General features: G+C 50.3%; 1 protein-coding gene across 2 annotated transcripts in view; it reads right to left on the bottom strand.

Moving 5' to 3' along the window:
* LOXHD1 (lipoxygenase homology PLAT domains 1) overlaps window positions 1–25,440 on the bottom strand; it is a 149,584-nt gene that overhangs the window by 119,726 nt on the left and 4,418 nt on the right. For both annotated transcript variants that reach the window (XM_045065773.1, XM_045065772.1), the window contains exons 2-4: window positions 23,795–23,909; window positions 17,407–17,487; window positions 15,235–15,419 (exon numbers count right to left, since the gene is read on the bottom strand). In XM_045065773.1, coding sequence (XP_044921708.1) covers window positions 15,235–15,419; window positions 17,407–17,487; window positions 23,795–23,909 — 381 coding nt within the window. The remainder of the gene's footprint in view (window positions 1–15,234; window positions 15,420–17,406; window positions 17,488–23,794; window positions 23,910–25,440) is intronic.

A 25,440-nucleotide genomic window follows, 5' to 3' on the forward strand; every position in this document is an offset into this window, starting at 1 on the left:
CCAGCAACACTACGTTTCAGAGAGTGGTTGCCTTTCCCTGAATATCAGTGAGAGCTCAAAGAAGCCAAAGTAGTTTGAGGATTAATGTGAACAATATATGATAAGGGAAACACACCAGAGCTTAAGATAATCCCAGGGTACCTTCCAGAGCCAAACAGAACTGCATTGGGGTACTACAGGGATGGCATTTGTTGCAGCTTAAAGACAGGTGGCCACCTGAAGGCCACAGCACAGGGTTGTCTGTGCCCTGCTTGCCCTGCCCAGGGGATCTACCAGCCGAGGCTTGCCCCCTCTTTCCTCAGCAGCCTGCATGGCAGAGGCACAGCCCTGCTCCCTCCAAACAGGAACCATGTCCTCTGTGGGCCAACCGGAAGCTGCCTGTGTGGGCTTCCAGAAAAGGCAGGCCCTGGCAGGCCTGAGCTGCCGCCTGCGCCTGGTGCGCCAGCCGCCTCCACAGCCTCGCCTGCGCTCTGTCTGGAACAGTCAGCACACATCAGCGACAGGACACATCTGAGAGAGCCACCCTGGGCGTCCGGGAAAGAGGGTGTGGGGAGGCACAGTCACAAGTGGGCCGGATCCCCCAGTTCTCGGTGCTGAGCCGCGCTGAGCTGCTCGTCACGTTCCCGATGACAGAAGTCAAGCAAATGCCCGGAAACGAAGCCTCGGTCCCGCTTGCCAAGGAAGGGACCATCCCACACCCAACGTGATCCGAGGCTCCCAGCAGCTCACGTGGCCCGCGTTTTTTTAGGAAGCAGGGAATCATGAATGGAGCGCGGCTGAGTTGACGCCCCGCGTTTCTCTCCGCAGCCTCGCGCCTTCTCGGGTCCTGCGTGGTTAGAACGCGCGGCTTCATTCCCTCGGGCGGGTGAGAGGGGGCGAGCCGTGGCCGGGGGCTGGCGGGACTTGACTTGGGCCCCCTCTCCCCCTGCACCCTCCCCTCCCCCGTGTCCACAGCTGCTCCCTGGCACCCATCGCTTCCGCTCAGCCCGAGCCAGACGCTGCAGAAGCGAGATCTCACCCGCGCCGCGGAGGAGGACACGGAACCGAGTGAGAGACACCGGCGGGACTGCCCCGGGAGTGAGGATGAGCAGAATGTTCTCCCCCAGCCACGGAAAGCCCCTGACTCAGGCCTGCCCCGGTGCGGGGAGGAGTGTCGGGAGACCCCGGCGGATCCCGTGCTGGGGGCTGGGCCACAGCCACTGAGCAGGGAACGTCCTGCCAGGTCCAGAGCCTCGAGTCTACCACGCCCCTTGCTGTCTCCAAAAGTTTCTTCTTCCTTCCCTCCGGTCCAGAGGTCCACATCTCTCACCCAGATTCACCTGATTCTTCAGTTAGAACTGGAACATCTCTGCTTTCCCCGATAATGCACTCAACCTTGCGGCCCCTAAGGACACACGCACTTAGCAAAGCAGTTAAGAGCCTCTGATGCTTACGGAGGCCCGACATGGGCCCGCCACATCTCTTCCTCCTGTCATCCTCACAATGGCAGACCATATTATTACTGTGGTCACCACTTGCTGAGAAAGCAATGGAAGCAGCAGGTTAAGAAACCTAATCCAGTTGCCACAGCTGGAAAGAGTGAAGCCCAGATTTGGCCTCAAGAGGTCTGGGCAGGAAGGTTCTCTCTCAGCTGTCATGTCGCCCACCTGGCCAGGTTGAACATAAAACCCACCTCCGAAGCCCGAGGTCCTCCCCTCCAGAACTCTCCAGGCGTGTATCACTTCTTTGGCTCCTAACACGTGCTCAAGCCCATGCTGAGTCCTGTTACACAAGGACACTAAAATATCACTTAGTCATTAACGGTTGCTCCTGGGCGGTAATCAAAAAAAACCATCCCTTGTTTCACTGCCAAATCTCGGACAGCTAGTATATTTGCCTAAGACACTGTGATGTAAGCCTATTGTTATCAGGGGCTAAAAGGCGGGAGTAGGTTGGCTTTCACTCCTTTTAGCTCGATGTGCTCACACCCTCATTCAATTCATTGCCAAGCCCTGGAGGGCCATTTGCACACGTCCCTTAGACACTCACCTTCCTCGGCTCCTGCTCCCACTGCTCTGCAGTAGACCCTTCCCTTCCACCTGCACACCCCAGCAATCTTGGCTCCATTTCTTCCCTTTCCACCCCAGACTCCACTCCACTGCTGGGAAACCAGCACTTCTCGTCCCCTGCTGGAGGAACCAGAATGCCACACAGCCTTCCTGGAGGGCAGAGTAATACCTGTCAGAAGGCTTACCATTCTACAAGCCCCTTGAATGAACAACCCAATCCCTGTGCATAACAATTCATTTACACTAGGAAATAATTGTGTTCATAAATGACCTATAAAGATGTCTATCACAGCATATCACAGCATCGTTAATAATAAAATATTGAGAGCAGCCTAAAAATACCTGAAATGGGCAATCACGGAGGTAAATTATCATATTCACCCATGCGACCATTTTAAATAATGGGTTAGAAGATTGTTCAATGTTATTATATAGTATTAAGTGGTAAAACCTGCTTACAAAGTTGACTGTAATATAGTACCATTGATCAGTAGGTAGTGTTTAATGCATTCATACATAAAAAAGAAAAGGAAGGAAATTTGCCAAAATGTTAATAGCAGTCTCTCCAGGGCTCTCCTACACAGCAATTAAGTTCAAGCCTCTGGGTTTATTCTTGGGTCCATCACTTCTATGCAAATCACTTCTCTGTGACTTAGTTTGCTTCCCCAGGAAAATGGGAATAATAGTAATAATACAATAATAATAATAATAATAATAATAAATCCATCATGGCAATGTTGTGAAGATTAGATAGAGAGTGATTAGAACAATGTGTGACATTGAGTGAGTGTCTGATAATATTAGCTATTATCATTTTGGGATAATGGGGTTATGGAAGATTTGAATCTTTTTCTTGCTTATTTATACATATGACAATTTTTACAATAGCCATGCTTCTTCCCTTGTAATTGAAAACTGAAAATTGAGGTCACCTAAAGCCAACACTTGAATAAGGAGCTGTTGAGAACCACAAGTCGGAAAGACCCACCTAAGGAAAATCTACACACTTGATAGACACCCTTCTACCCTTGAGCTGGCTTTGGTACCAGAAACCTTTGAGCTTGCTGGTCAGGGAGGCTAGAGGGAGGGTTGAGAACTGGACTAAGGCAGAGAAAAGACAGAGGCAGGGGCCCGCCAGATAGATATCCAGCCCAGGTAGGTGGGAACCCTTTCTCTAATACCCTGCTCCACTCTGGCCAACACTTGGAGCTCAGGGCAAGGGTCCATCAGGAAACCAATAGTGGCTGGAATGGTCACCCACAGCTGGATCATTGCCAAGGCAATGTTTGTATTAGAAGTTCCAATTTTAATGCATACAAAATGCAGATCTGAGAAAGTGCTCTCTACAAAAAGGAAAAAAAAAAAGGTTATTATAAACACCTATTTGAAAACTTCATTCTGTTTGGAAGCCCAACAAACTCCTTCTCAACTATGAAGTCTCAATTGGGCATCGCCTCCTCTATGAAGCCCTCCTGATTCCTCCTTCATCTATGCTTCCACTGGTCTAGGTAATTCCTTATTTAGAACATTCTATCTTTTTGCACTGATTATTTACTGGCTTGACTGTCTCTTTTTAGTCTCTAAATTCCTAGAGAGAAAGACCTGTACATATTTACCCTGAGCAAAGGATCTACCATACAATATTCCCAACAAGTTCCCATTGAAACCCTGAATGATATTGGAAGAGCACAAGGTGACATCTGGAGCCCAGGCCACTAGCTCTGCCCAAACTGGGTGACCAAGAACCAGTGGCTTAACTTCCTGAGGCTTCTGTTTTCTCTTCTAAAAAATGGAGGAAGAGTTGAGTTGATAAGGTCCCTTCCGGTCCTGAAATTCTCTGATATTCCTCACTGGAAACAGTTCTCTTCCTCCCACTCTTTCCGGAGATGATTTTCTGCAATGTTAGGTGGGAGCAGATGGGGTGGGCGGGGAGCTGCTGTGAAGTTCAGAGAAGGAGAGCGCTGTAGGACTGGCCCAGCTCCTCACCCCACCCCAAAACCCTCACAGCTCTGAGTCTGTGGGCCCAGGCCCAGCTCCAGAGGATTTGCAGGAACAATGACTCCCAGGCAGCATCCACACCAGAGCTCAGAGGGGTCTGGATCATGTGTGAGCTGGGGTAAGGGGAAACATCAGGGAGAAGGAAAAGTGTGAGGAAGAGAGGTTCTCCCTGCAGGCTTCCACTGAAATCAAGGTCATGAGTCTATTTCCAGTTGTCTAGATGAGCCTGGTGGATCCTAGAGGGGATCCTGGCACTTGAGGGCCTCTGAGAGGCCATAATCTTGAATCTGAGCATCTCAGAGTCATAATAAGCCTGGATGTGGGGGAAGAAGAAGGGAAAACATCAGGAGGGTAACAGGTACAATCACCGCAATGCTGGTGTCATTTACTGAAGCTGTTACTCTACGGCCAGCATTGCATTAAGTCTTTATGTTCACTTCCCCCCAATGAATCAGCTCAACCACTTTATGAAGTGGGGATTCACATTATCCCCATTTTACAGATGAAGAGATAGAGGCACAGAGCTTAAGACATCTGCTCCTGCCCTACCCAACTAGTGCAGTGGCAGAGCCAGGTCTGGACGGCAGAGAATGAGGGGTCCAGGGACCTTGCTCACAGCAGGGAGATGAGAACTGTGCAGAAGAAGGCTAAGTATTGGGGGGGGGGGCGATGAGAAAGAAGTATCCACAGCAGAAGAGAGGACACCAAAAGCCAGTTTCCTCTGTCCCGTGGAGGAGGGCTAGCCCTGGATCCCTCCTGCTCTCTTCAGGCATGCACTCTGTTAATCCTAAAAAGACCCTCAGAAGCCACTACAGAGGAAGAAGCTGAAGATGGGAGCAGAATGGAGCTCTGCCCCGGGTCTCATCACTACTGGTGGCAAAGCCAGAGCTAGAACCCAGGGTTTATAGTTCCTTGTGCTTTCTGATCCAGAGAGCTATTTTTTTTTAAAGATTTTATTTATTTATTTGACAGAGAGAGAGATCACAAGTAGGCAGAGAGACAGGCAGAGAGAGAGAGGGAAGCAGGCTCCCTGCTAAGCAGAGAGCCCAATGCGGGGCTCAATCCTACCACCCTGAGATCACAACCTGAGCCAAGGCAGCGGCTTAACCCACTGAGCCACCCAGGCACGCCCAGAGAGCTATATTTTTAAATCAATTATTTGATTGCTCATCGGTATCATTGATAGAATGTGGGAGTAAGTCGAGGCTGCTGGGTTATTTGGCAGAGCCGCCATGATGGGCGCTTTCTGCATCCATCAGCCGGGCTGCTTGCATGCTGCGTTTGCTTCTGCACCGGGCCGGTCTCTAGCAAGCCCATCACTACCCACCTCAGGTCAGTGAAATTTAAATTTGCCCATGCCCCAAAAATGTTAATCACGATCCCTCTCTTGTCCAATCCCTTCTTCTGATGCACTGTGGGCACCATGCCCAGCACAGTCTTGCCAAGACCGGGTGCACATCTGGAGCTGTGTGATAATCACTGTGCCGCACCGTGTGGGCTGTAATGAAATGATAACCCACTTGCCTGATGAAATCACTGGGAGTGGAAATAGTGATTATGCCGGACAAACACAATCCCATTTCTACCTGTTCCCTGGCCTCTGGGCAGCTTTCAGCCCAGCATTACCTGTCCCATTTGCTCCATCAAGAAGAAGGAGGAAAAGGACAGGAAGAAGAGGGAGGAGGAGGAAGAGGAGGAGAGGAGGAAGGGGAGGAGGAAGAGGAAGAAGAAAAGAAGGAAGAAGGGAAGGGGAAAGAAGAGGAAGAGGAGGAAAGAGAAGAAAAAGAGGAAGAAAAGAAAAGGAAGAAAGGAGGGAGCGGGGAGGGAGGAAGCCAGACTAGGAGTCAGGACAAAAGGTCATCCACGCCTCCCAACCTCCCGGCCACCCCCATGCTCCTGGCCCACCTGCTCAAGCCGATGCTACTTCTGCAAGAAGCCCTTTCGTCTCTCTGGGGCATAGCACAATACTGGCTCCAGCCACATTTACTATTAACACACTAAAGAAGATAAAACCTCCTTAAGGAAAGGGTTGTCCCAGAGGAAGCCTAGGGTACGGGCTCAGCTGGGAGAAGGGGAGGGGCAGGATCCACTTTCTGAAGCCAGCCATTCTGGCTGGAACGACCCAGCCATTCTGAAGACAAGGGCCTCCTCTGCTGCCTGCAAGGCCTGGGTCTGAAACATCGATGAGCTGTTGTGCCTGCTTTCTGACAGCCCTGGGGTGCGAACAGCCCCCAGGCCAGCTGGAACTCGGCTCTTGGCTTCGGAGGCCTGTCGCATTGCCAAGTTGGCAGAACTTTCCCCGAGTGATGTGGTGTGGGCTCAGTACTAATTTAAGCCACGTGATCTTCTCAGTGCTTTTTAAGGTGGGAGGGTTTGTGGGCGGGTGCTGGGATGAGGACAATTACTTGGCCGGAAAGCAGGAAGTGACATCATATTAGCAGTGAGAAAGCCAGGCAGGGTCTGTCCTAATCAGGTCTGGCCCACTCCGGCCTCAGAGATGTGTCCTGAGCCGCCCTGCGGCGGGAGGGATGGGCAGCCCTGTGCTCTCAGCCCGTGAAACTCTGCACCGTACTCACAATAGCACCTGAGTGCTGGGTCCCAAGAATGTCACACCGGAAGTAACAACATCAAGGTTTGGGGACTGAATTGAGGGAGCCAGGGAGGGGAGACAAGGAGCCATTGAGCTAGCAGAACACCAGAAGAAAGCCAGCGCTACAAAGGACCTCAGAGCACATCTAGTCCAAGCTTCTAGTAAGATGAGGAAGCAGTCTAGAGGGAACCAGTAACCTACCTAAGGCACCTAGTTATGGAAAGGCAAGACTAGAAGCCAGTTATCTGCCCCCATTCCCTGGTAGATCTCTTTCCACCTACCTCTGCTGCTGGTCTGCATACACGGTCTACATGTGACCCCCCACTAACCACCACACACACACATACACACACATGAACCTGTTTCTTACTAATCTCATTCAAGCCCCTGAGTCCCAGTGGCCAGGCTAGCAGATATGAATGAAATCACCGGGTGGGGAGAACCCAGAGAAAACTGAGCTTGGCTGGAGAACCCAGAGACACTCATATCCAGCAGTTAGCACCCAAAGAGGACAACAGCAGTCTTGGAGATGTGTATCCATCTTAAAACACCTTACAACCCACCCCTACAGCCACAGTGGCTTCTTCTGGCCATAAATTAGCCAGATCATGTCTAAATCTCAGAGAGCAGGCTGAAAAGTTCCTCCTCCCTGCCCGTGAGATTCTCTACACATCCCTGGCGGGCAGCTGGGCTGGGGGAACCCCTGAAAAAACACTTCTGTGGGTGGCACAGACTTCGATTTCTCCAGAGTCTGAAGGGGGAGAACCCAAGGCAAGGGAGCAGGCAGTGCTTTCCGGAGAGCCGGGGGCTTTACCCCCCCACCACCCCCTTGCTGGAAAGTGAAGCACAGGATGAGGGAGAGCACACGGGTTGGGGGGAAGGAACTGGCTCTGATGTTTCTTCTCACCCTGAAATATGCTTTGTTGCAGTCTCCTCTCTAACTGGCTCAACGCAGAAGTCTAGGAGCAAGGTTAACCCTTCCAGGCAGCAGTCAAGTAGGACTCTAGGGCTCCTAGGTCCTGTGGGGCTTGAGAGGACAGGGCATGAACCCCAGAAACCTCTGTCAGCAGTCTGGCTTCCAGGACACCATCAGAGAGCAGGCAGGGAGAGAATGTCTCATCCTCAGACCCATTTCCTATGGGTCCCTTGAAACTTCCTCATGGTTTATGAGTGCTGGAGAGAACAGCTTTCAGATCCACAGTCTGCCAGACACTGGAGCCAACACAATCTGAGCAAACAAGTTGAGAAATGGGAACTGCTGGTCCAGGACTAAGAATAAGAGGGCAAGGTGGGAGGTGGTCTATGCACCCTTACCTTGACCTTGATATAGGTATAAAATGGGGACAATAATAAATCTCAACTCCTAGGGGCACTGTGGATTTGTACAGTGTATGCATATGAAGACCCAAGACTATAGAAATATTTTGTCCAAAGGTCACCTGGCTAGAAGGTAGTATTTGGAGGATTTGAACCTAGGACCCTTATGTCTCAAGACATGGAGCTCTGAACCATGTGATGCCCTCCCCTCTCCTTGAGGGTAGCTCATACTGTAGCATTCTGTAGCTCATACTGTAGCTCATACTGAATTGCAAGCAACTGGAGTGCCAGGACCATATCCTTACCCCAGACCCAGCATTTAAGAGCAGCTTGGGGAGTTAAGGGGCATGACCCATGACAACTGCTAATAGCAATGCCTCAGTTCAAGGCCTGGGAGACTGTTTTAAGATTCTGGCCAGCAGCCCTCAGTGTACAGATGTCAAGGCAGGTACTGTGCCTCTCTGGGTTCTGGTCTGTCAAGAGGGGGAAGCCTTTCTAGACAGAAATCCTCTAGGAAGAGTGTCAGACATCCATGGCAATGGGGAGATGCCAAGAGGCAGATGGAGGGATGGAAAATTCACTATAGTTCTGGAGCTATTCAATAGCCAAGACTGTATTCCCAGGGATAGTCAATCCAGACATGCTGAACGAGTGGCTGCCAGCCTTCTGCAGGCCCCAGAAGAATGCCAGGACCCCTAACACCCACTCTAAGCATAGAGATGACTTCTAATTCCCTAATGGGACATATGTATGTCTGAGATTATTAATCAGGAGGTGTGAAGTCTCCTGGACCATTCAGCTCAGATGTGGAGGGGAGCCAGCCAAGAATAGGACACCCACTCCTGCTGACTCACGTGGGAATGAGTCAGGAGAATCCAGGTTGTTTCTCCAGAAGCCTTGAAGTCCTGGACAAGAATTGAGGACTTGGGGTGGAGACAGCATTCTTGTCTTTTCTTCCAGGGGAGTAAGAGTCCTTTGACTGAAAAGTCAATGTGGTGTATTGTCACCATGTTATATTGGGTTAATGGAAAGGCAGGATTGGTTATAAGAAGCAGGACATGAAGGGAGCCTGAATATCCAAACAATCTTAAAAGAAAACACTAAGGTTGGAAGTCTTACACATCATGGTTTCCAAACTTCCTACAAAGCTACAATAATTAAAACAGTTCAGTGACTTAAGAGCAGACATTTGGGTCAATGAACAGAATAGAGAACCCAGAAATAAGCCCTTGTGTATATGGTCAGATGATAATTGACAAGGGTGCCAAAACCATTCAATGGGGAGGGGTCAGTCTTTACAACAAATGATGCTAGGAAAACTGGATCTCCACATGCAAAAACACCAAAATTGGACCCTTATTTCCTACTGTATACAAAAACTAACTAATAATGGATCAATGGCCTAAAAGTAAGCAGTAAAAGTATAAAACTCTTAGAAGAAAACATGGGTCAAGATCTTCATTGACATTGGGTTTGGCGATAATTTCTTGGATGTGACGTCAAAACACAGGCAACAAAAGCAAAAATAACAAATTGGACTTCATAAAAATTAAAAGCTTTCATGCGTCAACACAACTCTTTTCAACAGAATGAAAGGCAACCCACGGAATGGGAGAAAATCTTTGTGAATCAATCGTACCAGCTCAGAGGTTAATATCGACAAATACATTCTGGATGGACCCCTACAACTCAGCAATGAAAGCAAACAACCCAATTTTAAAATGGGCAAAGGACTTGAAGGGATGTTTCTCCAAAGAAAATGTACAAGTGACCCATAAGTGCTAGAAGAGATGGTCGACATCACTAGTCACGGTTATTATTTTTAAAAACCCAGAAAATAAAACACTGGTGAGTATATACAGAAACTGGGACCCTCATGCATTGTTAGTGGGAATGTGAAGTGATGCAGCTGCTGTAGAAAACAGTATGGCCATTCCTCACAAAGTTAAACAGAATTACTGCCTGAGCCAGTAATTCCACTGCTGGGTCTGTACCCAGAAGAAATGAAAGCAGGAATTTGAATAGCTATTTGTATACCAACGTTCATAGCATGATTTACCATAGCCAGAAGAAAGAAACAACCCCAATGTCCATCAACAGCTGAATGGATAAACAAAACAGGGTCTATGCATGTAGTGGACTATTATTCAGCCCTACAAAAAAATGAAGTTCCCATACACGTTGTGACAAGGTAGACCTTAAAGACATTATACTAAAGAAAAATAAACCAGTCACGAAAGAACAAATAGTCTACGATTCAACGTATATAAGATCAAGTAGTCAAATTTATAGAGATGGAAGGTAGAGCAGAGGAAATGGGAACAGGGAGCCAATATTTTATGGGGACAGTTTCAGTTGGGGAAGATGAAGAAGTTCTGGAGATGGATGGTGGTGACGGTCGCACAACAATGTGAATTTACTTAATGCCACTGAATTAGACATTTTAAAATGGTTAAGATAATGAATTTCATGTATGTTTTAGTGCAATAGTAAGTTTTTTTTAAAGATTTTATTTTTATTTATTTGACAGAGATCACAAATAGGCAGAAAGGCAGGCAGAGACAGAGAGAGGAAGGGAAGCAGGCTCCCTGCTGAGCAGAGAACCCGATGCAGGGCTCGATCCCAGGACCCTGGGATCATGACTTGAGCCGAAGGCAGAGGCTTTAACCCACTGAGCCACCCAGGTGCCCCAATAGTAATAGTTTTAAAAAGGAAGTAGGTTGATGGAGTCAGGGAGGCGTCTGCACTCTGTTCTGGGGAGGCCCCATCTGGAACACTATGTTCTCGTCTAGGAGGTCCATTCTCGGGGAGCACTGGCAAACCAGAACTGCTCAGGGAGGCAGGCTGGACATGTGCCCCAAGAGGAGAGGCCAAGAGCAGCCTGTCTTCACGCAGCTGAAGGGCAGACAGGAAGACGTACAGGGCGTTTGTCGGCAGTGGACTGCAACAGACAAGGCTGTCTGGGGTTTAATTTCCGGCAGATCTTTCTGACAACCAGTGCCATTTAGCACTGGAATGGCTGAGCTCGGTGATTGGGAGCTGTCCACCGCTCAAGAAGGCTGGATTCAAGCCAAGGTCGGAGAAGCAACCGGTGCGGACACACGTGGTGAAAGGGATCCCTGTGACTATAGGAGACTGGTCCCCCTGCCCTCCAGGCGCCCTAGCTGTGAGCCCTCAGGCCCTGATCTCTTAGGGACCAGTCTGATTGCCCTGCCCAGGGAACAGGCAGGAAGCCTATTCTGAGAATTAGGAGCCCTGCATCCTAGTGCCAGCTGCATCTGTGGTCGGCTGTTTGATATTAGATGAATCACCCCCTCTCTGAGCGTCAGTTAATTCATCTGCGTAACCAACACCTGCCCACCCTCCTTCACGTTGCCTCCCCCAGAAGTATGGTAGGGACGGAATGAAGCCAGGACTCAGGGAGAGGAGAGCCCATGCATCTTACAAGCCCTCCTTCCTTCCTCCCCTCCTCCCATTTCTACTTTCCCTTCCTCACAGAACAGGGCTGGTAGTGCTCCCCAGCATACATTTCGCACGCTACTGGCAGCACATGGGATGCTAATGGGGATCCAGGAGAGTTATCTACTGTTGTGTATTTGTTTTGATACGTGCTGATATATACCTGATATTTACAGCAAATGATAACAAGTGTTCTTTTTTATGGTAGCAATATGCACTTTCTTTTTAAAATACACTTATAAGACAACGATAAGTTGTCAAAAGTGAGCTTAAGAAGAAGAAGAAGTAAGTAATAAAGGAAGTTGTTGTACTTGTATAAAGCAAAAATCTTGAAGATGGGATGTGAGTGGCTCCAGTGGTGGAAGGGACACAAAAACCTGTCTCCCCATGTCCAGCAACAGATGCCCAAGACCTGGCAATCAGACACACAGGAAACCAAAAGGTGAAATGTTTGGGTTGGCCCTGACACCTGGTTTCCTTAAAGTGTCAGATGTAGAGATTTTGACCAACCAACTGGGAACCACTGAGAAACTGAACTTGAATCTGGGATCTTCCATCCACACAACTCTGGCCGTCATCCACCCCCTTCTTTTGCAACCTCCTGTCCCTGTTTTTTTCTCATGCCCACCTTTGTCAGAGTGGGCTCTATGAAAGAAGAGGGTGACCCTGACCAGGCATCCGCCCCAACATCTTGGGACTATTTGGGGGCACTTTCTCACATTTAAAGAGAACCCCAGAGAGGTAAAAGTTATCTCCACAGCAAAAGTCAGGCACTACACCGTGCAGGGCGGGTGACACACTTGTCTAAGACAGCAGGCCAAAAGCTCCACAGCTCACCAGCACCCACAGGCAGGGCTAGCTTCCCTCATGTCTATGTCTTTAAGCATGTTATACGAGATCCCCTATGGAGGAACCATCTAGAAACCTGATCAAGGTCCAGCCCCTCCACCTCGGCCACTACCTGCTGATCAGCACAGTCAAAGGGTCAGTCGGTCAGCATAGAACACCTATCCTCTCTAAAGAGCAGGAATGAAAGAAGCTTCCAGCTAATTATCAGTCAGAACATCAGAAGACGGTCCTGGGAGTGGGGAGAGGGGAGCCAGGATACCCAATTGATGATCCACCATCTCTTGGAGGGTCATGAAGAGGTGAAATATACACTTAAAATGTCCCCTTCTATTATTGCTCATATCCCACATCTTAAAGTATTCTCATATATCAAACTGCATGGATGAAGAAATAATTATCTTCCCCATTTGGATCATCAGAGACCTTCTGCAGCAACCAAACATCAAGTTGGTATAATCCCAGGTGAAAAGCAAAGAGAGTTAAACTTTTGTTTACCAGCGCAGTCCACTGAATATTTGAAGATCCCCTTTGGAAATACTAAAAGTCCAGTGTCCTCCTACTCAGAAAAGGGCGGGGGGCCCAGGTGGTCTGAATGAGGGACAACGTCATCGGGTCTTGTCTTTCCCTCAAGGCAAGAACACTACCCTGGGTGATTCTCGTGGAAAGCTGGAGAACCTTGGAGTGATGCTAATTTACTCTTTTTTTTTTTCTTTTTAAAAATTATTTATTTCTTTTCAGCGTAACAATATTCATTGTTTTTGCACCACACCCAGTGCTCTGTGCATGCTAATTCATTCTTAATGGTGACTTTTCAGAAGCTCTTCCAACAGAGGAATCCTGGATTTTCGTGTGGCCAAAGCAAAAGGTGGAATGAGGAACTAAATGGTGGGAAAATGTCCAGAGAAGGTGGGGGGGTGCTACAAGAGCAGAGAGGAAGATAGCCAGCTTGACAACTTGCTAAGGATTGATCCTAGTAAAGAGACTGGATCAAGAATCAAAGAAAAATCCTCTTTGGGAAAAATCTATGATATTCACCCCAAGTGAGAAGACATGCATGGGGCTTGGGTGGACAATTCTCTCTCTCTCTCCCTTCTTTCTCTCTCTCTCACACACACACACTATAAATAACCAAGAAATGTATAAAAAATGTCCAGCCTCACCAATAACCAAAGAGATCACATCACAAAGCCCCTGTTCCCATCCAGTTAGAAAATTAAACAGTACTAAGTATTGAGGGTGAGGAAAGTGGGTGCTCTTGCACAGCTGGTGGGATTGTGCACTGATGCACCGTTTCTAGGACAGTTCTAGGACAGAAATGCTCATTAAAAGTCTTAACCGTGTGCATTATATTTGACCTAAAAATTCTATTTAGGAATTTATCCGAAGGAAAGACCCCTTAGTCTGTGCAAAGATTTAGGTGTGTTGTTTATAGTAACAGTAAAATTGCAGAGGAGGACACAATGTAAATCAGACAATAAGGGGTTCAGTGAGTCAAAGGTGGTAGCTGCCTACCCCAGAGCACTCCACAGCCATAGCTAGCAGGAGTGTCAAGCAGTATTTAAAGACACAGAAACAAACGTGCTCTAAAACAAGATGTTGGACTAGCCCATTCTTTCAAACTATACACACACAGAAAAGACTAGATATGAGTGCACAAAAATGTCACCAGGGATGTTTATCCAGGTGATAGAATTACAGGTATTCCGTTCTTATGTCTGCATGTGTCTCTGTTTTATAAATTCTCTACAATGATCAAATTGGCTTTTGCTATGAAGAGAAAGATCAGTAACATATCTTTTTAAGAGAAGAAGCGGTGGGGGTGCCTGTGTGGCTCAGTGGGTTAAAGCCTCTGCCTTCGGCTTAGGTCATGATCCTAGGGTCCTGGGATCGAGCCCCGCATCGGGCTCTCTGCTAAGCAGGGAGCCTGCGTCCTCCTCTTTCTCTGTCTGCCTCTCTGCCTACTTGTCAAATGAATAAATAAAATCTTAAAAGAAAGAAAGAAAGAAACAATGACGTTGCAAATTATGATGATGGCGGCCACAGAGGAATGAGGCAAGTTCAAGGTCAGCTGGAAGGTAGGAAATCAGAGGCAGGCAGTGAGACATGGGATATGTTTTATTCTGCCCAGCTGGGTTGCAAGAGAGGATGGAATTTGGAGACCACAGAGCACATGCTGGAAGACAGAGTCTAAGGAGGGTGTCTGCCTTTGCTGAGTGACCTGGCAAAGTCACTTCTCCTGGCTATCGAATGCCTTTCTTTGCGATGGTCCATGACTCTGCAAGCAAGGTGTTATGATGGTGGTACCCACGTGTGATTTCTCCCTTTCTGGAAAGGCAGATGTGTCCAATATGAGGCAAGGTGAGGTCAGAGCTTTAGGGGACATAAGTGTGATAAAATAGGTCATGGGATAGGGTGTGTGTTTTTACATGATTTGTCCCCCTGCCTCCTGCTGAGCTGAAACGACTGAATTTAAGGCCTCTGGCCAGAGATGCACTTGGAATTAGTTGTTCCCTTCCTCGTAAAATCAATTAGAGATGGGACATCTTGATGGAGCTCTGGACGGGGGGTTCTGATTCCCAGCCACCATGCCCTGGCCAGAGTTCCCCTTCTTTTGGGCATCAGAAGAATGGCAAAGAAATAGGAAAACAGGGAAAACTGCCTTTGACCTCAGAGAGGACTCTCGGTGGATACCCATCAATCAGAGTTATTAAAACACAGGATATGCTCAGAACTGAGCCCACCCCTCCAAGAGGCCTCCAGGTCCTTTCGTTTTTCCCCTTCCCCAGAGCCCCCAGAGCATATAAGGTTGCTCTTGGGAAAGCCACGTGAAGAAGATGGGGCCTCAGCCAGACCCTGGCCAATAGGAAGACTCTAGAGGAGTGGCAAGAGGACAGGGAACTGCCCAAAGCAAGAGAGAGGCACAGGCCAGCCCTGGCAGGGAAGAATGGCAGGCAGGCCAGCCTTGGCACTGACCTCGGGGCATGTCCATGGGGTCGAAGCTGGCCAGCAGGTCACGGCACCACTGGCGGTCTCCTTCCACCTTGCTCAGCCAGGTGTTGCAGTTAAAGTAGTAGCGGAGGTGAGGCCGCTTCATGTCGGTCACTATCACACGATCCAGGTACCAGCTGGCGTTCAGGCCTGTGTTGTCGTGCTCAATCCTGGGGCGGAAGCAGACACCCACACGTCATTGGCCGAACAGAGACGACACCCATTCCACACTAGAATACCCAGATGTTCACTCCAAAGAGGGGTGCCATCAGTTCTTGTGGTTGCGTTACCCCTCAAGCCTCAGTTTCCTCATCTCCAAAATGGGAATACTGTGCAAGGTCGAATCACCAGCAGGATCATAGCACCTTCCACAGAAAATCCAGGATTGCCCAGGACCATCTTGAGCTTCCCTTCCCTCCCTAATCTCCAGACCCCAGACTGCCCCCCCAAGATACTCGCCTTAGTCTCGCCACCCAGATGATCCCCCCCGGCCATCTAGACTGATGTTGACCCGTGGAAATATCACCTGAGCTGCACGTGTGGGCCACATACATAAGCTTAGATTTTCTAGTAGCCACATTAAAAAAGAAGCAGAGGGACCGGTGAAGTTCATCTAAATAACATATTCTATTTCATCCACTTATTATTTCAACACGTGACCATGCGAAAATTTGCTAATAAGATAGTTGATGTTCTTTTCTTTTACTAAGTTTTCAAAAATCTGGTGTGTTTCTATACGTCCAGTGCATCTCAGTTTGGATCAGCTGCATTTCAAGTGCCCAGAAGCCACACGTGTCCAGGGGCTGCTGTATTGGGCAACATAGATCCTCATTCTTCAAAGTCTGGTCTCCCAAGTTCCCCTCACTTTTTTTTTTTTTTTTTTTTTAGATTTATTTGTTTGTTTGACAGACAGAAATCACAAGGAGGCAGAGAGGCAGGCAGAGAGAGAGGAGGAAGCAGGCTCCCCACTGAGCAGAGAGCCTGATGCAGGGCTCGATCCCAGGACCCCTGGATCATGACCCGAGCCGAAGGCAGAGGCTTTAACCCACTGAGCCACGAAGGCGCCCCTTCCCGTCACTTCTTGCAGCCCCACTTGTGCTTTGGCAGCCCCAACTTTTTTCCTCTGAGGAGAAAGTTTTCTCCCCTAGACCTTCACCTCTGGATGGCCAAGCATCTTTGCGCCAAGCATCTCCTCCCTACCAGTCGTAGCGAGGCCTTACCTTCGCTGTTTGTGGGAACAAACACAGCTTAAGACAGCACAGCCCTGATGGACCTATGTCACACGTGACATACCTGGGGGTGTAGACCTCTGCCTGGCAGTAGGACCCCAGAGTACTGGTTGCCTTTCCCCACACCAACACTCTCTCCCCTACCCTCCTCTTCCCTGTTCGTCACCCGCCCCCTGCCCCCCCCCCACACAAAGCCAGTGCCAGGGCGCTCCTATGTCCCTTACTTCCTCAGGAAAGTTTATGGTCCTACACTTTCTAGTGGGAGGTAGATAAAACAGGACTCAACAGAGGAAGCATTTGACCCTAGCCTGGGGGCAGTCAGACCACATGACCTTGACCTCCTGACAAATGAGAATGAACTTGAATGGGCCTGGGTAGTGGGGGGAGGGGCTCTGCCTTAACAGCTAGGCTGATAGAGTTCTTCCTCCCCACATGCTCACACCAACACCCCCAGAGGGACAAGCTCTCTGTCACGAGGTGTCCTGCAAAGTGACTTGGCATCTCTAACCCTTGCTGAGCGCTACTATCTAAGCACTAACCTGTTGAGTCGTCCTCACTAACTCGTTATTACAAGTGAGGGAAGTGGGACTTGGAGAGGAACTTCCTGAAGTCCCACAGCTAGCAAATGACGGGGCAGACATTTGAACCACAGCGATCTGGACTCAGAGAGTCCGCTCCTGGCCACCGCGCTGGTGCCTTTCAGAGCCGATTTCCCAAGTTTGTGAGACATTGTCTCGAACTGTCTTCATCCAAAGAAGTGAATCTCTAATGGGAAAGTTTAGGGTGGGAGGGAAAGATCTGGGCCTTTGGTCACCCCAGAAATGACACTAGAGGGTAATTAATACTCAGAAAAGGTCAGTAGTGATGTTAGTTCCTAATCTACTGGACTTCCTCTCAGTCCCTCCCTGGTCAGGGTTCAGATTCCTACCTGATTTTGTAAATGAGGCCCACATTGTTGGTCCTCACCCGGAACACGTCAACGTTGGCTTTCTCGAAGGCAGATTCACTCCTACAATGAACGTGCACAGTTAGCACAGATCTGCACTAGGCTCACAAGCCCGGGAGGAGAGCCAAGGGCTGGCATACCTCTTCTTCCTCCACCGTCCCAGTCCCGGGAAGAGCTACGAGCAACCGCTCCCATTCTGAGATTCCTTCCTGACAGGGGGCAAGGTCGGTAGGTATCCGCTCCTTGTTTTCACAGTCAAGTTCTCCTGGGATGCCTGCCGTGTGTCGCTAAGACAAGTATGGCGGGCGGTATCAGCCCCATTTTACAAACAGGGAAAGTATCCGTTGGTAGCAGAGCTGGGACCAGAACCCGGATCTCCAGAGTCATGACCCAGTGGGCTCTGGTTGCTCTGGGTTGGGACAGTGGAGGAGGAAGGCAGGCACAGTAAATAGCATGGTGCTCTCGGTCTGCAGGCGCCCAGGCCTCTCCTCACTTGCCTTGCATTTGCTCGGGGGAGTTGCAATGGCAGCCCCAAGCAGATGCAGACCTTGGGTGGTGGCCCACGGTCCTGCCATTCCAACAAGAAAGGAAACACTCAACCCAAACCAGCAACCAGGGGAGTCAGGTGGTGAGGGAATGCATATCGAGCATCACACAGAAGGTGTGAACAGAGGCAAGTACACCTGAGAGGTTCCTCAGAGCTGCCCAGGTGGATCCAAACTCAGCTGCATCCTGGATTCTATCCAGCTTACATGCAGGAGGCCCGGAGCGGCCTCCCCACGCAGTCCTCTGGGAGCAGAAGCCGGGATCTCGTGCCGACACTGCTGCATCCTCTGTGTGGGCCGGGACCCCGCCCGTGGAACCTGCTCACGGCTCTTCCTGCCCCCACGTGCAGGCCTCACAGGTCCGGAGAGCTTGTGGACCTCCCACCGGGCTCCCAGCCGGGGCTCCCAGCACCAGCACACAGCCCCCGCGAAAAGAAAAGTGTAGAACACACATGCCTATTTATTGGCCAGACAAAGAGGGAGGTGAAGAGCCTTCTGTCCAAGGCAACAAGGCTCAGACTCTCTCAGCCACAGAAGGCTTGTAAAGTTCTATGGACTGGGATGCTGTGGGCCTGCCAACAGACCCACTTTGGCAAACAGTCCGTCCTGAGAAGTCTCCTGAAGGTGGGCACACGGTGAAGCAGGAGGCCTCCGGTCCTCCCAAAGCAGGCAGAGACCATGAAGTCAGGTGACAAGCGTACACGGGGGCAGCCTTGTCAGGGGACAAGTTGAGGTCCGGCCACAGAGGGTGGGAAGGAGAAAATGCTAGAAATTTCTGGATTTCTGCTCGAGGGAAAGGACCCATTTTCAGGCTCGTTGCATATACTTGTCAGAGGCTTACTTCCAACAGTGAATAACCACACAGCCCACGTTGCATTGCAGTCAAAGCCATCGTGTGCCACAGTGTGGAACACACATGAACATTATTCTGTACCTCGGGATTGTGTGAATGGGAAAGAAGTGAATAGGAGTTATTTTCTGTTTCAACAAGAGACAGTTTTTGACCAAACAAGAGTGTCTCAGTCTCTACGTCAACCCAAGAAAGAGTGGCCCTGGGAAGAACTGTGGTCGAACGCCGTGCAGCCATCAAAAACGCCTGTTATCAAAGAGGAGTTAATGCAACAGATACAGGCTTACGATAGAGGCATAAAAGAAAAAGCAGATTAAAAATAGAATGTATGAACAGAACGACCAACACAACAGAATGCCAACTGCATTTAAAAACCACGGAGTGGAAGGATTTATTCAAAAACATCGCGTCTAGATGGTAAGACTACTATGAAGCGATGGTTGTTTATTCTTGTCTGTGTACATTTCCGAAGGGAGTGCGTCGTGATTTGCCGTCACAAATATGGGGCAGTCCCATTTCCTCAGCCCCCCACTCCCCACGGCCTACGGCCTCCTGGCGTGAGTCTGTGGGGACAAGTCTGAGGATGGTCAGGCTTCACCTGCTGTGAGGCCTGGAATTGGGGAAGCAGCCAGTGCCAATGAGCAGGGGGAGAAGGGGGCGATTTGAAAGGAAAGCAGCTGCAGTCCTGGGAAGCCTCTGACCACAGCCCCTTCTGGAGAAGCTCTGATAGCTGCCTTTGACCTTCAGAAATGCCCTATGGCCTTGACCAGGTGGGCTGTGAATTCAGACGTCCCAGTGTGTTTGTTAATAGTCGACCATAGTGTACTGTCCCGCAGAAAACAAATGTTCAAAAGCGAGGTGGAAGGAGGAGACCAGGAGAGAAAGGTCTATCAGGATGGGCAAAGGGGCTCCGCACCCCAGCGGAAGGTTCCAGCATGTCACAGGAGGTGTGGAGCAATTGTCCACGGAGCTCATGTGATGGGGCCCAGCATCTCCCTGGCCGATGAGAGGAAGGCCTTCTGGGGCCCAGAGCCTCTCCCCGGTGGAAGGAAGGGAAGGACTGAAGAGACACACCTCCCGGGACCGTCTTCTTCCAGAGGGGGGCCATGATAATCCCAAACAAGCCCCAGCCACCACCCGCCAGGTCAGATTCTGAAATTCCTGCTTCTGGGAAGTCAGAATGCAATAGAGGTTGATTTCAGAAAACTGACTGGGGGCGAGAGAGAAGTACCAAGGGCCAGAGAATCCCCTCACAAAGGAAACATTAGAGATGCAGACGTCCTCACGTTTCCTTGCGGGACGCTGTGGCTTCCCCATGGCTCCTGGTCGCTCAGCAAATGAAGGCTAATGCAGTACACAGGCCCCTCCCTGGCCGAGCCCACCCATTCAGTGGGGACCCCTACCCAGGAAAGCCTATAAAGGCTGCACAGGGCATTTTAGCCACCAACATGGCCAAGCTAGTGGGCTAAAATGCCAGGCATTCTCTGACACTCAGATGGTGAATTCTCCACGGGAGAACCATGTTCCCGAAGATGCATGAGATCCCATCCTTTTGCCATATTCTGAACATGTGACCCAGGGCTGGGGGTGGTCCTGGGTGATGGGGAAGGGCACCCAGAACATGGGGCCTTCCTCTGGGAGCCACGTGGCTATTGATATCCAGCTGGTGTGGGGTCTGGGTGGAGGTCAGCTGGCAGGGGATCAAAGTGAATGTGCCACGCTCTTTGCTGCCTATCAGAGGACCTGGTGTGTACCGAGGAGTCGGACACTAGACCACGAAGGTCAGAACAGTCAGCATGCTAACATCAGGTGCCAAATAATTGAGCAGAATTCATTTGTATTGGGAAGTAAACATTCTGTTAGGCCAGATGGGAGGCAGGTGAAGTCCCGGGGCATGGGAGAAAAGGCAGAAGACGGAGCAGGAACAGAGGGGAGAGAGAAAAGAGAGGGTGAGGGAGACACAGGAGAGGAAGATGGGGTGCGGGAGTGCGGCCAGACACCGTGGAGAAAGCAGCTGTGGGAAATTCCAGGGGAGGCAGTGGCTGCATCTTCAGATGATGGGGTCTGTCTAACATTCCATTTCAAGCTGTTTGCATTGCTGTGCCGGGCACTCACTCTGGTGCCCCAAGTATTAGGGAAGTCTATACACTCAAGAACACCTCGTAGCCTCTGTGTGTGTGTGTGTGTGTGTGTGTGTGTGTGTGTGTAAAGCGAGGAAAGGGAACTTAGTTTCAGTTAGCACACGAGTTGGCTTTGGGGTCACACCGAGTAGTGAGGAGGGAACAGCAGCCCACAGTGAGCCGAGAGACTGGGAGCCAGACCCCAGGGCTGGGGTGCGGGCAAAGGGTGGGCTGGAACACCTCCATCTCAATGTCATAGAGCAAGGTGACCTCGGCAGCCCTCACATCTGGGGTCCTCCGGCAGCCCGGGAGTCCTTGGAAAGCGGTGCTCCCTCCCAGGCCCAAGGTCTCCGTCATGAACTGAAGGCATCTTAGATGGCGAAGAGTGGGTCTTTGCCATTCTCTCTGCAGACACTTCCCTGGATCTTACAGCGGCCAAATTAATCTTTCCCCGGGCATGTTGTAAGTTGGGCTCCTACTAATCAGCTTGCAAGCAGGGCCTTCTAAGGCCCGGCCCTCCCCTCGCAGCCCCTTGCTGCCTCCATGTGTCTGCAAGCTATTCCCTGTGGTCTGAAGTACCCTTCCCCTGTCCCCTCTCATCTGGGTCTTTTTCACCCCCCGAGGCCCAGATCACCTGCCTTTCCCTGTGAAGTCCTGCTCCGGCAGCCCTGACAGGTAACACTGAGCTCTGCCTGTTGGCAAGCAGCTGGGAGAGGGGCTGGAGGGACAAGCCGGCCACCCCTCACAGTCCTCCTCCCCTGGCACCCCTCTGTACATCTCCTCTCCAGCCTCCCAGGACAGAGAGCACAGGCTACAAAATGAGCCCCACCTCTGAAATCACCCATTCCCCCTGGGCTCCTACAGAGCCGTCCAGGCCAGCCCGACCGGGGTCCTGGCCAGACCCATGCCTTTGCTCCCCAGCCCGGAGCATAACACAGGTCCGGAGAGACCCACTGAGTCACAAGGAGGGGGTGCCCATTTCTGTCGATGGGGCTGGCGTGGAGATGCTGGCCGATGTGTGACGCCTGGAGGCCTCCCTGCCCTGTCTCTCTCTCTGCCATGATGCAGGCTTCCCTTCTGCACTGGGAAGGAAGGCTGGAATTCAGGCTCCTGGGAATGGGGACTCATTGACCAACCTTCCTCCTGGTTTATGAAAGGTGACTCTGGGGGCCTTCCTGGGAGGCTGTTTTGACAGAGGAAAATAGTTGGGGGTGGGCGGAGTGAGGGTACTAGGTGCAGAAAGTAGAAAAAACAGCAAGGAACCACCAAGAAAGGAGAAAAGGGTTCTTTTCGTTTAAAAAGAGGCAGGCTGGGGTCTCCAGAAACCACCCTGGCTGGTTTCCCAGAGCTTAGTGGCTTCTCCCTAGAATAGTGCGCTGGGTGGGGAAGGGGTCACATGGCAAAGAGGATGGACATTTCATGTCTTCTCTTTACCGTGCCCACATCACTGGAGAGAGAGACTTCCGCAAGCCAGTCACTCCACAGAGTAAGCGGTACAAGAAGACGGGTACCCTGTTCTGCAGAAATGGACAAAATCAGACGTTACACCTGCCTCGATGGGGCCATATTTAGGCCACAGCCCACGCTCAGGGCAAACTTGGGATGCAGGGCCGGGTCAGTCTGCAAAGCACAGAGTTCGGGGATATCCTGGCCTGGGGGCCCCACCCTTCCACAGCCTCCCCGACTGCCCCCCCACGCCCCAGGAGGTCACAACCCGGGGGCTCAGGAAGCCTGCAGGGGATGCGCACACACACCCTCTGGGCCACAGGGCCCATGCTCGAGGAAAGTGTCCGCATCTCCTGGGGTTTGAAGACCAGCTTTACCGTCTAGAAGCTCCATGGCTCAGAGCTATTGGCCCCTCCTCTCTAGGTCTCAGTTTCCCCATGAATGAGTTGAAATAAATGTAGTGGATTTTCACATTTTTCTTGGCTATAGAACTCTTGGCACAAATGAAATCTGACTCAGAAAGTCAGTGGGCAAGGCAACCTTAAATCGGGCTGCTCTGGAGGAAGGAAGGATAGGGGTACAGTGGGCTCAGAACCAACAGACCCATCCCCAGTTCCGTTCAGCACAGACTGAGAGCCAGCTGCCTACGACACTGCGGCCGCCCCTAGACAGCCCGGGGATTGCAGAACTCTGCTAAAGCAGCCCACATTCTGCTCGGGGGTATCTGTGTGCACACGCGGGTGGTCGGGGGAGAGGATTAAAACCAAGAGGCAGCAGCCCTGCTGTGAATGAATTACAAATGACACAGCGCATACACATGAACACACACACAGAGCATGTCTACATAAGCACATGTGCACAAGTGCACAAGCCCCCACATAGGAGGAGTCTATGTGTGCGCGGGCTAGCTCACAGGCGGGTGTTGTGAGGTGCTGGGCCCTAGGAGAGACACAGATCAGAGCATTGTAAACTCCTGGCTCCTTTGAATGCATGGTTTTGCTTCCTCCTCTCAACTGCCCTGTGAGGTTCCTAAAAAGGGGGATGATCACTCCTAGATGCTAGAGGAGGGAGCCAAGGCCCTGGATGTGAAGCGGTTTGGCCAAAGTGACATGGCAACTATGTGGTAAAGCTGGACCCAGACCCAGGGTTCCTGGTCCCACATCAAGGGACAGCTAATAGAATTCTTGGGGATTCTGAGATCCAAAGTAAGTATTACTTCACACGAAAACCTACAGGAAGGTTGATAGGAGGTCACTGGGAAGGACCCGGTTGACCTGTGGTCTGTTGTTAGCAGAAGCCTTGTGCCACTCAATATGCCTGTGGCTACACAGGTCTTCTCCCTGGCTTCTAGAACTGCATTAATCCCAACTAACAGTTGACGGTCCCACCAAGGCCAAGTTGGTACTCACTTGCTAGTGAGATGGAGCTTGGGAGAGAGCCCATTCTCTCCAAAAAGGGTGATGAAGACATTGGCATCTGTCCCTGCACCACGAACGTCCCCCGTGGCTGTGACCACCTCGTACACTGGAGGAGAAAAGAGGACAGGTTGCAGGCTTATCAGAAAACCCAGAATCCTACATGGGCTTGAAGAAGCCATAGCTCCTACCAGCTCCTCAGGGGGTTCCCAGGGGTCTCTATAAACCCCTGGTACAGCCCACAAGCCTCTGAGCCAGGGTCAGACCCACACCAAGTTCTCCCGTAAGACGAAAACCGCCTATTTAATGGTGCACACTCATTTTACAGGTAAGGAACCTATAGACAGGGGCAAGCCCAGGTCACACACCACACAGTGTCATCACTGGAGCCACCCCAGGGCCTTTCCAGCACAGCACCTAGATGCCTCCTAAATACGGCCTTCAGAGCCTGCACCTGCTTTCACATTCCTCTCTGTCCTCTATGAACACAGTTGCATTGTCAGCCCTCACCTCCCCTGACCTCCTGAGCACCTCCCCTGACCTCCTGAGCACAGGCCCAGGAAGAGCTGTCCCAGAGCTGAGTGACGCAGAGCTTCGTCAGGGCTCCCTTCTTGGCAGGGACACAGATTTCCCCTCTCTTGGGTTCCTAGAAGTTTGTACTGTTTGCTTTTGATGTCTTTTCTTTGAAGTCCCTGGTTCAGATGAAGATCCTGATAACAGCATCACGAGGAAAGAGAGGAGGAAGTACATTTGCACAACTCCTTGTCTCCTGTGATAAACAAATCCTGAATTTTTCCCTCGTCTGCACCACAGGGGTGCCTGATCTGTAGACAAGCCTTGGATTCCTCCCTGGGAAAACTCCAGGACCTAAAGAGTTGCCCACGTGGCTTTGCACGTACGCAGGGACATTTCCAAACTGAATGTCCACAGAAGAATGAGCAGCGTGGTAGAAATTCCAGGACCACATCACATGAGAGAAGACACAGAGGCCTGGAGATGCATGGCTTGGAGAAAAGGAGAGTCTGGGGTGCGAGAGGAATGAGGAAGCTACCTCAAGGGCACACAGGTCCTTCTTAAATAGCACACTGGCCATAAAAAAAAAATTGGTAAATTAAGACTTACTGAAATGAAGCCCATTATCTGAATGAAAAGGCAAGTCACAAACTAGAAGATACTTGGGCATGCATACACCTAACAAAGGACTCAGGCTCAGAAGAGATAAAGAATTCACACAATCAATAAGGAAAAGAGGTACCACACTCTTTTTTGAATGGGCAGCAAATTGTTTAAAGATAAACACACAATTACCATAAGATCCAGACATTCCACTTTTAGGTATTTACCCAAGGGGAATAAAAATAAAACATGTCTACACAAAGACCTGCATACAAATGTTCATGGCAACTTTATTCATAATAGCTCTAGACTGGAAACAACCTAAATTTCCAACCACAGATGAACAGATAAACAAGTTGGGGTATATCTGTACCATGAAAGACTACTCAGCACCAAGAGGGAATGAACCACCCTCATATGCGATAGAGGTGAATCTTGAGCAGGTTATGCCGAGAAAAGAAGTCAGATGCAAACTCTATGCACCATAATGTTACTCACAGGAACCTTTAGGAAAGACTAATCTA

Source organism: Mustela putorius, unplaced genomic scaffold (genome assembly GCF_011764305.1).
Source record: "Mustela putorius furo isolate JIRA1106 unplaced genomic scaffold, ASM1176430v1.1 tig00003858_pilon_pilon_pilon, whole genome shotgun sequence".
NCBI lineage: Eukaryota > Metazoa > Chordata > Mammalia > Carnivora > Mustelidae > Mustela > Mustela putorius.